Genomic DNA, 15,730 nt, shown 5'->3' with positions numbered 1-15,730 from the left:
GGAAATCGGAGTGGTGAGAGGGCACCTGGGTGGTGCAGTTAAGGCCTTGGGGGCTGCAGGTGGCTCCTGGGCCACAGGCTGTGCACCTCTGAGTTACATGAGTTAGCTCTGGGCTTGCACACAGTGCTAAAATTATGGGAAGAAACAAGTATAGGCTAATCCCAGCAAAGGTAATGTGGCACCCCACCCTCCACACACACTCGTTTGTGTGTGTGTATTAAAAAAAATCAAATGGAAATATTTTAATACATTCAAGAATTTACTGCAACTTGATCTATTCAGATGTCTTAAAAAGATCATCTAGAACAAAGTTATGGGGAAATTAAAAAAGAATACCCTTCCTATAAGATAGACTTCACCTGGAGCTATGCCATGAATAGTGGGGCCGCTTCCTTACCCCAGAAAATGATGGGCAGCCCAGCAGTTCACTGCATTTATCAGTTCAAAATGACTAGAACATCAAAAGGTATTATGAGCCACAGTACTGTCAAGGGTATTTAGTCACTGTTTTAATTATTTTAATTAAATTAATGAAAGAAATTAAATTACATCATTACATGCAGAGTTGGAGGACTACTTACTAATGCCCAATGGGCATTAGAGGCCTCAGTGTCCTACAAAGCAATTGTAATTTTTCACCATGAATAAGATAATTATAATATACACATGTGGCTTTCAGGAAATATAATTTGACCCAGGGTGAAAGTGGAAAGTGCAAAAGCTGGTTTGAAACTCGACATTAAAAAAACTAAGATCATGGCATCTGGCCCCATCACTTCCTAGCATATAGAAGGGGAAAAAATGGAAGCAGTGACAGATTTTATTTTCTTGGGCAGACGGTGACAGTAGCCATGAAATTAAAAGATGCTTGCTCCTTGGGAAGAAAGCTATGGCAAACCTAGACAGCATAGTAAGAAGCAGAGACATCACCTTGCCGACAAAGGTCCGTATAATCAAAGGTATGGTTTTCCCAGTAGTAACGTATGGCTGTGAGAGCTGGACTATAAGGAAGGCTGAGCGCCGAAGAATGGATGCTTTCGAACTGTGGTGCTGGAGAAGACTCTTACGAGTCCCCTGGACTGCAAGGAGGTCAAATCAGTCAATCCTAGAGGAAATCAACCCTGACTGCTCATTGGAAGGAGAGATACTGAAGCTGAAGCTCAAATATTTTGGCCACCTAATGCAAAGAGAAAAGTCACTGGAAAAGCCCCTGATGCTGGGAAAGATTGAAGGCAAAAGGAGAAGGGGACGGCAGAGGATGATATGGCTAGACAGCATCACCGATGCAATGAATTTGAACTTGAGCACACTCTGGGAAAGAGCAGAGGACAGGAAGGCCTGGCGTGCTATGGTCCATGGGGTCACGAAGAGTCGGACACGACTTAACGACCGAACAACAGAAGTGATTATTGCTGTTCCCAGGAGCTTTTTTTTTTATCCTCAGACACCTTTCCAAAACTGAAAGTGGGATGGGGCATCCCAAGACATTTTGCTTCCTGAGGGAGACAAGCAAAAAGTGCCCTTATCCCCCAGTCAATGTGTGTTCTACCAAACACCAGACAAGTTATTATGGCATCGGAGAGCTTCAGCTATTGGGCTGTATAGAAATGAGACAGACAGACAAATCTGAGGCAGAAACCCCCCCCACGCACCTCTCCCTTGGAGTAAAAATACAATAATTATAAGTTAAATAACTAACAATTTGCTGCCCTTTCATGACGCCCTGAAATCAGCTGCCTGAGGCATCTGGCTAACTCTGCCTAGTGGTAGGGTGTACCCTGGATATTTGCTTGGGCATTTGATTCTCACTTCGTTGTTGTTGTTGATTTGGTCAGTCGCTTCCAACTCTTCGTGACTTCATGGATCAGCCCACGCCAGAACTTCCTGTCGGCCGTCGCCACCCCCAGCTCCCCCAAGGTCAAGTCCGTCACCTCCAGAATATCATCCATTCATCTTGCCCTTGGTCGGCCCCTCTTCCTTTTGCCTTCCACTTTCACTTCACACACACAAAAATATGGACTAGCACCCTTCATAATAAATGTTCTACTGGTCATATTTTATAACAGGGGTGGGGAACCTCTTTCAGCCCAAGGGCACAATTCAATTTCAGTGGTGGGCATCTGGGAGAGAGCAGAGGACAGGAAGGCCTGGAGTGCTATGGCAAAGGCAAAAAGGGTGGAGCCAAAACACAAAAAATACCAGCATATTGTAGCTTATAGTTCTTACTGCCGGTAACTAAGCCTCAGGAGAGGCATTTCAAGTGTTTAGACTAGGGGGGAAAATGGCACAGGCGCTAAGAAACCACCAAACAATGGATGCTTGGGGGAAAGAAGGCTGGGTCAGGAGAAGGGAGCATGGCCACCTGGGGAACCCTGGAAGGCCAGATTCGGCCCCAAGCAGGGCTGGATTTGCCCCCAGCCCTGAGGTTCTCCACCCATTTTATAAATCCATAAGTGGGTCCATGCCAGACAATTATACTGGATTTTTTAAAAAATGCCAAACACTTCCAATGAGCCAGCTCACACCATCCTCTCTGGTTCTGAGCTCTCAAGCACTGCTCCGTACATAGAACTACTTCACACTAAGGTGGTAAGCCTGCATCTGGGTTGTAGTATTTAAGACTGAAGATGGGAGCTCACAGGATGGGATGTCCCATTGTTAAAAATTCATCACTGGGCCAAAGGCCTGCCCCCATTTGTGCCCTATGAGAGGGGCAGCCATCTTGTTTTTTTGTTTTGTTTTTAACCAACAGCACCTCTGGTTATGGCATTCAAACATTCCAGGGGATAGAATGGAAACAGCCTTTTGACCGTAGCACCCCCCCCCCCCGCTGCACTCTCAAGCAATGGGGACACTGGAATGTCATCAACAAGAATGTGGGTGGGGTGATTTGGTAGACATCATTAATTTGGGGATTTTCAAAAGGCTTTTGGCAAAACGCCTCACCAAAATTGCTGAGAAGTCGTGTGATAAGTGGAAAGGTCTTCTTATGGCTTAGCAAAAACAAAAATACCAGGAAGCAGAGTAGAAATAAACGGACAATTCTCACAGTGGAGGGATGTAAATAGTGTGGTCCCATCAAGGATCTGTTCTGAGACCAGTGCTTTTAAACTGGTTTATACATGATCTAGAGTCAGGGGTAAGCAGTGAAGCGTACAGGTTCACAAAGTGTACAAATTATTTAGTGTGGTTAAAATGGGGGGTGGAGGATTGTGAAGAGCTCTAAGAGCATATCTCTTGTGCCAGGGAATGGGCATTAAGATGGCAAATGCAGTTCAATGTAAGGAAATGTTAAATGATGCACACCTGGGCAAAGAAGTCTAACTTCAACACGGGATATGGGTTTTAGGGTGGTGGCTGACCAGGAAAGAGATCAGCTTGATGAAAATGTCGAACCAGCATGCAACTACCGTGAAAAAGGCAAATTCCACGTTGGGGATCATTAGGAAAAGAATAAAAAATAAAACTGCCAGTATCGTCATGCCTTTGTACCAAGACTGAGCAATTTGTGGACCTCCAGGTCTACCCAGCATAACCAATGATGAGGGCTGATGAGAGTTGTAGTCCAAAACATCTGGAGAGCCATAAGTTGCCCTCCCCTGTTTTATACAAATTTGTGGTGTGACCACTGTATACACTTTTGGTCACCACTGTAGAAAAGGACAACCAAACTGATCAAGGGCCTGGAGCAACTCCCCTATGAAGAAAGGTTACATTGTGGGAAAGTGCTATTGCACTCATGTCCTATTTTTGGACTTCCCATAGACTTTTGGTTGGTCACTGTGCTTACAGGATGCTGGATAAGACAGACCTTTGGTCTGATCCAATGGGGCTTTTCTTATGTTCGTATGTGGAGGAAGATTTCCACCAAAATGCATCAGGCATGGGCCTATTTTATTAAAGTTCCCTACACCAGGGGTGTCCAACATGGTGTCAGGGGGCTCCAATGTGCCTGTAGACACCTCCGTTGGTTGCCATCAGGCTCCTTGTCCCTCCTGATTTTTATTTTATTTTATTTTTCTTAAGATTTTTTTTAATTAAACAAATTAACTGGGAGGCTGGCATGCTGCAAAGCAAAGTGCTGCCTTCTGGGACCATCTTTATTTGGGTTCAAAAGAATGGGGGGGGTGTTTTGGAGCTCAGACCCCACCTCTGCCTTGTAGTTAGGCTCTTGGACAAGTTACTTTACTTTTGGTCTCTGAAAAATGAGTGTTTTGTGACTGGCCATGCTCACCATGGCAGCCATTTTGTGAGAGCACCTTCAAAATTCTCCCAAAATTCCAAGTGTGCTGACTGACTCAAAACATTTGGGGACCACTGCCCTACATATTCCAGTTCCATGTTAAGGCTTGCCTCTTCCTTCCTTGTGGTTTATTTAGTCTCTTCTTATGTGCAATTAACAATTAGACCACAAACTCATCAATTTGTGCACATACCACAGTGATGGGAAAAATGAAGCAGGATGCCCCTATAAACTCTGCTCTGTGGAGGAGCAAGCCTATAAATCATCAACGCTGGTTCTGGGTTGCATGTTATAAAAACCTATTAATTCAAAGCTTTCACTATTAATTTCTTTCCATTTCAAACAGCCTCCAAAGCAATGTAAACCAACTTACTGCTGCCCTTTAAAGCCAGTTGTGCAAAGCTCCCTCCAGAATAGACGATACATGTGCCAACGTAGCCTAATTTGGTTTGCAAGCTAAACACAGACTCCTAATCTTTCCTTGCATCTCTTGGGTCCTCCCTAGGAGATTATCAAATCATGCCATTATGTCAGACAAAAGGTTATTATTTCAATCACTGAAATTATAGGCTGGTTCACACAAGGGGTGGGCTGAAAAATCACTTTTTTTAATGGCAGATGCAAATGGGCAATGAGCAACATTACTTAGAATCCAGTTAAAACCCGGCCACCTGGACAATATGAGCATCTCTACACCACCCTAAAATCCTGCATTTAAAATGGGGCTTTCTGCTTCCATTTTGAATGCAGGATCATGATGGACTCCCTTTACACACACTTCCATCCCTCCCTTTCCCCCCTCCTTTCTGAGTCTTCCATATGTTTCATGATACAGCTGCTAGATGGCGCTGTGGTCTAGCTCCTCTTATTGCAGGTCTTCCTCTTTTCACTGAGGAAACTTGAGCAGAACTCAAGCGTGGTAATTTGATAGCTCATTATCGCCAATCTTTTAAAAAATGGAATGAAGGCCATTTAGTGCGGGAGACGCCCTGGAGGTTGATGACATCATTTAAAGGACCTGCAGACTTCCATGAGTAGCCAGTCTCAATAGCAGTATGAAAGCTCCTTGGGAAGAAGCCCTATGGCAACCCTGCTTCAGTAGCCAGGAACCCTTTTCTGTCTAGGGAAATATTTCAGCCTTTAGCCCTGGTCACTCACCAAACTTGGCAGCTGTATAGAAAACCATGGCATCCCAGTTTCAGCCTCAGTCACTCCCTAAAACAAGGTATCTGCTAGCTTCTTTCAAGTCAAATGACCCTTTAGATGGAAATTTATCAGTAATTTTTACCAAAAGAAATGGTCCAATGAGTAGATCAAACAAACCCATTGTGCTAGTGCACCGTTGTTATGCAACGTCATGCAACAAGTTGCCAAGAATTGCATTTAGGAAAGACTGAATTAACGAAGGATGTTCAAGAAGGCCAAAGGGTTGGAACACTCAAGTGTTACTCAGGACCAAAACGAGAGCCAAATTTCCTACAATACAAAGCCCTCTGTTTACCACATCAGTATGTTAAAGGCAAAAGCTCTTTAATTAAGTGCTTAATTAAGAGATGGGTTGTGGTTACTTGCAAGTGACAGAACACATAGCAAATGCTGCACCTGCATAATGTAATTAGCAAATTACTAAAGAAGTGGGTGTTGCAGCCAATTCACTCCCCTAGCACCGAAATAAGTGTGTGTTAACTAATTAAGGAATCCAATTATCTCAGTGCATAAACTCAGTTCACATTGTGTTTTGTGAGTGCTCCCTCTCCCCTTTATTCTCAAATCCTGGAGTGTAATTTTATGGATATTTAATTCATTTAAAGGCTTTTGCAGACCCATCAGTGTTTTATGAGCTTTCCTACTACATCCACTCTGGGACTAGATTATACATTAGGGACCAGCAACTTGAATTCCTACTGTCTCTTAGTTTCTAATCCAGCAAGATAGAATGGTAAACAGGGTGACCATGGGTCCTCTTTTAGAGAGGACAATCCTCTATTTGAAGGGCTGCCAGAAGACTGTTCTCTATTTTGGAGGCATCCTCTAATTGACGGCCTGTCCAGTCCAAGTCTGGCATAAAGATAAAGAACCATCCGAAGGAAGAGCCGGGCCTTGAAGTTGCCCATCAGCAGCACCTGGACAGCAGACTGAGCAAGGCACAGAGGTCACCTACATGCATCACACTATGGTGCTATGTATTGCATTTCTATTTAAATTATCATGCTTATTTCTAAATTTGCATTTATACAGATAAATTAGGATGTGTAAATTTTATGCAAATTAGTGTCGTCTTTGGTCCTCTATTTTGGTGGTGCATGTCAGTTTTTCTGGTGATTCGCAAGTAGTCACCCTAATGGTAAAGGAGTGCCATTTCTGGAAACATGCCCACACAGCCAAACCATGCTCCCTTATGCTTTTGCCACATATACCATGCATCTGAGTCAAACTATAGTGTGCTTACAGCTGTCCATTCTCTTTCTCTTACAAAAGATTTCCCAGACTTTCTTTTCCTCCTTGCACCATTTTCCTACGCAAACAATCACAGCCCCGAAGCATCGATTTGCTCTCGAATGTGCTATTGCAGCAAATTAGCACCTTTAGGGCAAATAGCCACATTGGTGTGATTTTCAGTGGGAAAAGAAGCACTGGGAGAAAAGGGTTCTTCTCATACCCAAAGGACCACTCTTCACACATCACGGTTCTAATCCAGATGGAACGACCCAGCAACTGCCTTGTGTAAATCAAAGAGAGTGGGCCGTTGTAAGCATGCATTTTCAAGAGCACATTTGATGTAGCTCAGGGTAAGGGAACCTTTTTCAGCCTGAGGGATGCATTTGCTCATGCATAACCTACCAGGGGCCAGATGCCAGAAGTACCCTTGGGCCAAAGCCAAAGATGGGCTGGCCAGAGCAGAATTCTCAATCGCCCCCCCTTGCTCTCTCTCCCCCCCCTTCCCTTCCCAGTTTCCCTAGTGTGGTCAGGTGCCCTACTTTACAGAGGACAGCCCTCTATTTGAAGGTGTCCTCTATCCAGTGGGCTGTCCAGTCCAACACTACTTTAAAATCAAAGAAGGCTAAGGAGGGGAGAGCAGCAGAGGCCTTGAAGTTGCTCATCAACAGTGAGCATCTAGGCAGCAGTACGCAGGTCACCTGGTCAGTCTTCACCACTATGGTGCGATGTCTTAGATTTCTTTTTAAATTATAGTTATTAGTTCTAAATATATATCTATACCTAGACATTCACAAATGTTATGCAAATTGATACCTTCTTTTGTCCTCCTTTTTAGTGATGCATTTCCTCTTTTTTTGTGGCCACTGTAAACTTCCCTCATCTGACAATTAGCCTTAGAAAATAGGCCTCAATCACATGAACAGGTCCTATTTTCTAAGCCAGGCTTCCCCAAGCTGGTTCCCTCCAGATGTGCTGAACTACAACTCCTATCATCCCCAGCCAGCATGGCCAGGCTAATAACCATGCGGGAGAAGCTTATGGTGGCAACTTATGCATCGCCAAAAAAGGGGAAATGCATCACAAAAAAAGAGAACAAAAGAGAGTACCATTTTGTATATGCTAATAGATACGTATAGATATATATTTAGAAGTAATAACTATAATTTAAATAGAAATCTTGGGCCAGGGTATTCTAAGGTCACGGCGGAGTAGTGGGGGCAAGGCACCACACGCTGCATCTGATCCACAGGCCAGAGGTTCCCGACCCCCTGAGGTAACATGCAGTTTAATCCTGGGTGAATGCTGTCGACTGTGAGGTGTAGCAGAAATGTGGAAATGCACAGGAGTATATGGCGGCCCCATTCTGCAAGGGAAAGAGGCCAAATTGTCTACAGTTACTTGGCTCACACCCGCCACATACTGACATCCCCCCCCCCATTCATGCTTTACAGGGCTCACCATGAGGTAAACAAGAGTCCTTGGGCCCATGTTGTGCTTTCTTCCCATTTCACTGTGGGCCTCTGGAAAAAGTAGCTGCTGAGAAGCATTTACCAAGCTGCTGATGAACAGTTCCTATGAGAACTTAAATAATTTGCACAGCTGTTATTTGAAGCATCCAAGGAAATCCAAACTGACCATGTGGCAGGTCTGTTTCCCCTTGTCATTTTCTTTCAGGCTTCACAATACTAGTTCATACAGACTGTTTTTAGCTTTCTGGTAGCCTTTAATCAAGATGCTGGAAACAGAAGCCAAGCTGACTGAAAACCAGGGCCAGCCGTGCCATGAGACACAGAGCTTATGCGCTGCCGACAAAGAGGAACTGCATCACCGAAAAAGGAGGCAAACGAGAACACCAGTTTTCATTACATGTGCATATGCCAATGTACATGCATAAGTGCAAATTTAGAAATAGTATCTATAATTTAAATAAAAATACAATACATCTCACCATAGTCAAGAAGGCTTGTGTACGTGCTGTCTGCTGTCCAAGTGCCAAGTGCTGAGGGGTAAATCGAAGGCCCTGCTCTCCCCTTTGTACGGTTCTTTGACCTGAAAGCAGAGATGGACTGGGCACCTCATTAATCAGAGGACCCCTTCAAACAGAGGGCTGTCCTTTGGCAGCTCTCTAAAATAGAAGACTCTTCTCTGTAAAGGAGGGCACCTGGCCATCCTAATTAGGCAGAGTGAGACTGCTGGCTCCAGTAGCTGATTTTGGTTGTCATGAAAGGGCAGTGATTGCTAAGTAATTTATTATTACCATATTTTTACTTCCAGGGAGAGGAATTGGCTAGCCTGGGGTACTATGCCCCATGACTTGGGAAGGGAATGCCATTTTCTATTCCACCTCAGGCAGCAAAATGTTCTGGACCTGCCCTGCCAGATACATTGTATAAAAAAAGTCTACTGACAACTTCCTATAGCCTTAACCGTCCATGCAGTTAACTCTAATAGCATCCATTTTGTTAGGTCAAAGATTAAAATGTTAAAGTGTGACTGCATCCTTCAAAACACACCCCCGCCTTCTCTTTTAAGTCCAAACACTGGAAGAGGGAACAAGAAAGATCATTGTTCCAAAATTCTGCATCCTGAAGTCTTTGACTTTAGAAGAAGGAACTCTTATGTCCATGAGGTTTTAAAGTAGGGGTGTGTACAGGAAGGAAAAAATCAACTAGGGCCTTGGGGCAACAGGGTCCTTGTTCAGGGGTGGATTTGCTCCCAGCCATATCCATTTTCATGGTGTAGACACTGTTTCCCCCCTTCAACAACTGCCCCCATATGTGCCTTCAGAGGAGTCCAGCATGAGCATGCATTGGGACTTCTGCAGTTGTCCAGATATGCTACAAAGCTTCAATGGAGGACTGAAACTTTGGGACTGGCCCACTTCACTTTGGACCACTTTGGGGAAGAGTCGCTTCAGAGGAAGTCTGAATACCTTCTTTGGCTCAGCTTTCAGACTCCATCCAAAGCAGATGCACACCCCTAGATTAAGCCTAGTATCTGGCTGGTGCTTGAAGAAAGGTGGATGAACCAAAGAAGAGCAAAGCTCGTGATAAAACTCTGCCATGAACTTCTGGCAACAGCAGTCCTCTTATTTATTGCTGCATGTGTTTTGCTCTTTGTTATGGATCAAACCACCTCCTCCTCCTCCTCCAGGATCTTGACTAACGTTTTGGCTTGGACTACTTGGCATGGACTTCCAGCTGTCTGGCCAGTATCGCAGAGCAAAGAGGAGGTTTGCAGGCAGTACAAACCACTGCCACACGTCATAACACTGGAGAAGTTTTCCTTCTGCCGGCTTTGTGTTAAACAGTGCCCTTCCTTTGATGGCATGAAACCATGCAGATCTGGAGAAGGAGAAGCTCATCCATCAGACAGCCAAGAGTTGAGCGCAACCATCAAGCCCAGCCCGCTCAACTGAGACAACCCAGTGGCAGTTTCGTAATCACCAAAGCAAACTTCAGACCTCTTTAAGAAAATCATCCACACGGGTACAGAATACGGAGGAAGGAGAAGGGAAAAACGGAAATGGTGCGGCACAGTGGCTGACCACGCAAGCTGGGAAATCCCTGGTTCAAATCTCACCTCAGCTGCAAACTGAGAATGAGCACAGTGTCGCTGCTAAAGGGTGTGACTTTTGAACAGAGAGATGTGAGTTCAAAACACCACAAGGCTTACTGGTGACTGTGGACCAGTCTCTATAGCTCTCCCTGCACATTCCATCCATGGGTTCACTAAACGTGAGGAGGGGGATAAGGATGTGGAGAGGGTGACTCCGCCCGCGAAGTCACATGCCCTTGCTGGTGCCGCCCCTCATGCCTGTGCATTGAACAGGATGTCCACAAGGGGGCACCTGGATGCATGCAGATATAGGTGTTCAATGCAATCAGATCCCACAATCGTGGCGGGGAGCCCCTGGGTGCATGCAGATGCTCAGAGCAGGAGCAAAGGGCTGGATGCGCCTGATCTCGGAAGCTAAGCAGGGTCAGCCCTGGTCAGTACTTGGATGGGAGACCGCCTGGGAATCAGGCTTCCTGCACTGAGCAGGGGGTTGGACTCGATGGTCTTGTAGGCCCCTTCCAACCCTATGATTCTATGAGATCTATGAAACCAGGGGGCATGCATATGTTTAGTACTGGGGTCTCTGACATGACACCTGTGGGCACCAATGTGCCCAGAGATGCCCCCCTTGGTGCCAGTGAGGCTCCCTGCCCCTCCTCATTTTTAATTTATTTCTTAAGATTTTTTAATTAAAAAAAATTAACTGGGAGGCTGGCTTGCTGCAAAGTGAAACACTGCTCTCCAGCACTATCTTTATTTGAGTTCAAGTGAATGTTGTTGTTGTTTAGTTTTGGAGCTCAGACCTCACCTCTGCCTTGTACTTAGGTTCTTGGGAAAGTTCCTTTTCTTTTAGTCTCACCAGTTTGCCTTCTGGAAGGTGAGTGTTCTGTGACCGGCCATGTCCACCATGGCAGCCATTTTGTAAATAGGCAAGGCATTTCTATGGCCGACATTTTGTGAGCGCACCCATGACCCACTCTCAAAATTCCAGCTGGCGGACCTTGGTTTACTAGACATGTGAAAAAGGCTTGTTTCTCAGCCCTCACATGGAGTTTATGAGAATACAGTGAAAGAAGGACTATATACACATCGTCCTGAGCTCCTTGGAGGACAGGTATGATAAAAACATCATAAATAATAACTCACATGATAGCCTTAGGCATGCCACTATTCTCTCAGTTTTTCAGACCCCTCATCTGCAACACGGGGCCGACCTTGCAGGACTATTGCACCAGTAAAGGCTGTAAGGCACTTAGAAGTGCTATATAAAGACTAAAGTCATATTATTCTAGGTCAGTGATTGATGTTCTATGAATACTCCCTCCCCCCTCCACTTAACAACTATTGCACTGCCTTTCAATCCAAAATGCTAGGGCTTGTACAGTTCCTGTTGCCACAGGACCAAAACTGGCAAATTACAAATTCCATGCTGTGTTTTTAAAAGGACACCATCAGGGAGATAATCTGCACATAGTGGGCTGGCATCTCTTTTCTCCGTGCTGCTCCAGGTCCAAAACAAAAATGCTCTAAACAGAGCAAATTGCTGCAAAGCTGGGTCGTTCCAAAAAGTCATGCTGACCTCACCCAATGCAATGTTTTATTTAGCTGGAATGCCACTCAACTTCTAAGATAACACAAGGCCGCTCGTTGCAGTTGGCTTGATACCGCTCTGTCTTGTTCTGATGGCGGCCTTGATTTTTATTCTACAGCAAGCCTGCACCAGGATGAATGCAGCCCACCAGCCCCATCAGTGCTTGAGACCCTCTCTGTCTTTGCCCATATTTGTGGTTTCAGAAGACTTATTGAGACCTTGGTGGGCTGCCAAGCATGGCTACGTCCAGGAACTCCTTTGTCTCTGCGTCAAAGCAAGAGACTATAGCCCTTTGAGCACTGGTCACAATCTGCTCAGCCCAATTCTCATGACCTTTTGGGTACCTGGTAACTAAGGATGGGGAAGAAATTGGGCTGGTTCACATTTGATTTAAACCGACCCAATCTGTACTTCCTGAACCAATATGTGAATCGAAACACAGTTTTCCTGCAGTATTTGCACTTCTCCATTCAAAAATTCATAGAGAAATGGGCGCACTATGGAAATGTATGCATAAAAATGCATATATTAGTAAAGACAAGTACAGAATTACAGTCAGGGCCAGAAATATTGGAACAAGGATAACTGTTTTGGCAGTTGGCCTCTGTACATTCAAGGTGAAAGGAAACACACCCAGATGGGAGCAAAGTCAGGACTTTCAGCTGTAATTCAAGGGGTTTGACAAAAGTGGGGCACTAACCATTCAGGAAGGACAGCCAGTGGCATACACACACACCCATCGTTGGTGGCTCATAAGTAATGGAACAAACCAACATCATTTCAAACTTAAGGATTGCCTTTAATACCTGGATGAAAATCCTTTGCAGTCAATGACTGCCTGACGTCTGGAACCCATGGACATGACCAAATGCTGAGTTTCCTCCCTCGAGATGCTTTGCCAGGCCTTTACTGCAGCTGCCTTCAGCTGCTGCTTGTTTGTGGGTCTTTCTGCCTTCAGTCTTGCCTTCAGTAAGTGAAAAGCATGCTCTATTGGGTTGAGATCAGGTGATTGACTTGGCCATTGAAGAACATCCCACTTCTTTGCCTTGAGAAACTCTTGGGTAGCTTTTGCTGTATGTTTTGGGTCATTATCCATCTGCAATATGAAGCGGCGTCCTATCAGTTTGGCAGCATTCGGCTGAATCTGAGCAGAAAGTATAGCCCTATACACTTCAGAATTCATCCTGCTGCTTTTATCAGCAATCAGGTCATCAATAAACACCAGTGACCCGGTTCCATTGGCAGCCATACATGCCATATGCCATGCCATAACACTGCCTCCACCATGTTTGACAGGTGATGTGGTATGCTTTGGATCATGAGCTGTTCCTTTCCTTCTCCATACTTTTCTCTTCCCATCATTCTGGTACAAGTTAATATGGGTTTCATCAGTCCAAAGAATCTTATTCCAGAACTGAGCAGGCTTTTTGAGGTGTTTGCTGGCAAAGGCTAATCTGGCCTGTCTGTTCTTGAGCGTTACCAGTGGTTTGCACCTTGTTGTGAAGCCTCTGTATTTACATTCATAAAGCCGTCTCTTGACTGTAGATGTTGACAATGACATGCCTACCTCCTCAAGAGTGTTCTTGACCTGGCTAGATGTAGTGAAAGGATTCCTCTTCACCCTGAACAGAATTCTGTGGTCATCCACTTTAGTTGTCTTCCGTGGTCTTCCAGGCCTTTTGCTGTTGCTGAGCTTGCCAGTTAATTCCTTCTTTTTCAGGATGTTCCAAACTGTAGTATTGGCCACTCCCACTGTTTTTGCTAACTCTCTGATGGGTTTATTTTGTTTCCTCAGCCTAATGATGGCCTCCTTCACTTGCATGGACACCTCTTTGGACCTCATGTTGGGGTTCCAGTGAACAGCTACCAAATGCAAATGTAACACTCAGAACCACCTCCAGGCCTTTTATCTGCTTGATTGGTCATGGGATACCCAAGAAACAGGCCACACTTGGCCATGCAGCTGCTTGTCAGCCATTCATTCCATTACTTATGAGCCACCAACGATGGGTGTGTGTGTGCGTGCCCCTGGCTGTACTTCCTGAATGGGTAGTGCCCCACTTTTGTCAAGCCCCTTGAATTACAGCTGGAAATCCTGACTTTGATCCCATCTGGGTGTGTTTCCTTTCAACTTCAATGTGGTGGTGTACAGAGGCCAACTGCCAAAACAGTTATCCTTGTTCCAATAATTCTGGCCCTGACTGTATATTAGGCAAAGTTGCATACAAAAATATTTAAGAGAAAGGCACATGAAAATGTATATGAATTTTCATGCAGGATCTCAAAAAATTCACAAATTGATGCAGAGATGAGACAAAATGAATTCAACATCGGAAGAGTAAGAAAATGAGGGACATCGAAATTGACAGGTTTATCTATCCCAAGTGATAACTGCTTCAAAGTTTATTTAGTTGTTTGGATACATTGCCTTTTTTTTTATGATTCTCCTAAGGTGAAAGAGTTCTGCACCCTGGCTTAAGTAGTCTGCAGACAACACCCTTATAGTCCCAATTATTTTGTGCTCTGAGATCACCAATAGACCAGGGAGCCTTTACAAGGACATACATATGGCCGTGTAGGCCTTCAGAGTATTATAGGTCCTCTGTTTTCCCTCTGTTCGGCTACTCACCTGCACAGGATAATTCTTTGCCTGCAAAGGACTTCTTAAAAAGAGCAACACACAAAGCAAAGCAAGGAACAACAAAGAAAATAAAACAGACATACCTGACTTCCCGACTCCAGCTCGGCCGAAGATTGCCAGTTTTACTTCTGCGCTCTTAGCCATGGTGAGGAGGAAACAAAATGGATGAAAGGGGTGATGTCACTGGTCTACCCAACTTGGCGCAATGGATGAATTTCCAAGTTCTCTCTTCAACTTGACTGTATCATTGTGATTTCCAAGCAGGGCCTAGGAGAAAAGACCCACCCAAGAGATGGTGAGGAAGGTGTTGTCAGCCACTGACAAGCTTTGAGCAGGCAGTTCAGGTGCGTACTTTTTTATGCCCCGCTAGAAGAGCCTTTTGGACAGATGCTGCTATTACACTATGAACCTAGCAACATACAACTAGGAATGTCAGAGGAATCCAGTTTGGGGGGTGGAGCTTGGCCAGTTTTTGCCAGCTCAGACCCCCAGATGCCAGTTTGCGACCCTGAGCTGTTCCAACTCGGCATGTGTCAAGTCGGGCAAGCTCACAGTTTCCCACTTGGTCGTGAGCCACCATTTTGAGCAAAATCGTGGGTAAGCTATTTACGGAAATTGCGATTTTGTGCACAATGGCAGACGTAAATAGCAGGATTTAATTAGACTATTTACACCTGTAATTTTGTGCAAATAACTATATTTGATAGCCTCATCCTCCATGAATTTGATTATTCCCCTTTTAATGCCATTCAAGTTCATGGCCAACACCAGATCCTGTGGTAGCGAGTTCCACATTTTAACTATGTGCTGTGGGAAATATTTCCTTTTGTTTGCCTTGAGTCTCCCACCCTGGGGTGACCCCAGATTCTAGTATTATGACAGGGAGAGAAAAACATCTCCCTATCCACTTTCTCCACACCATGCATAATTTTGTGCACCTCTATCATGCCTCCCCACCGCCCCTGACTTGCCTTTTTTCTAAACTAACATTGTAGCCTCAAACATTGTAACCTTCTCTCATATGGGAGTTGCTCCAACTCTTGGATCGTTTTGGCTGCCCTTTTCTGCACCTTTCCCAGATCTACAATATTTGTTGCGGTTTGATGACTGGAATTTGTATACAGTACTCGAAATATAGTCTCACCATAGATTTGCATAAAAGCATTATGATATTGGCACTTTTATTTGCGATGCCTTTCCTAATGATCCCTAGCATGGCATTCACCTTTCACGCTGCAGCCACATGCTGGCTCAACAT

At 44.8% G+C, this 15,730-nt stretch overlaps 1 protein-coding gene across 1 annotated transcript in view; it reads right to left on the bottom strand.

The window, feature by feature from the left end:
* RERG (RAS like estrogen regulated growth inhibitor) overlaps positions 1-15,730 on the bottom strand; it is a 147,467-nt gene that overhangs the window by 120,561 nt on the left and 11,176 nt on the right. The window contains exon 2 of the mRNA XM_084809239.1: positions 14,556-14,739. Within this exon, the coding sequence (XP_084665365.1) occupies positions 14,556-14,616 (61 nt within the window). The 5' untranslated portion in view covers positions 14,617-14,739. The remainder of the gene's footprint in view (positions 1-14,555; positions 14,740-15,730) is intronic.

This window comes from Heloderma suspectum, chromosome 7 (genome assembly GCF_057233095.1).
Source record: "Heloderma suspectum isolate Gila_16-S chromosome 7, 16-S_ref, whole genome shotgun sequence".
NCBI lineage: Eukaryota > Metazoa > Chordata > Lepidosauria > Squamata > Helodermatidae > Heloderma > Heloderma suspectum.
This window is presented reverse-complemented; position numbering and strand designations above follow the sequence as displayed.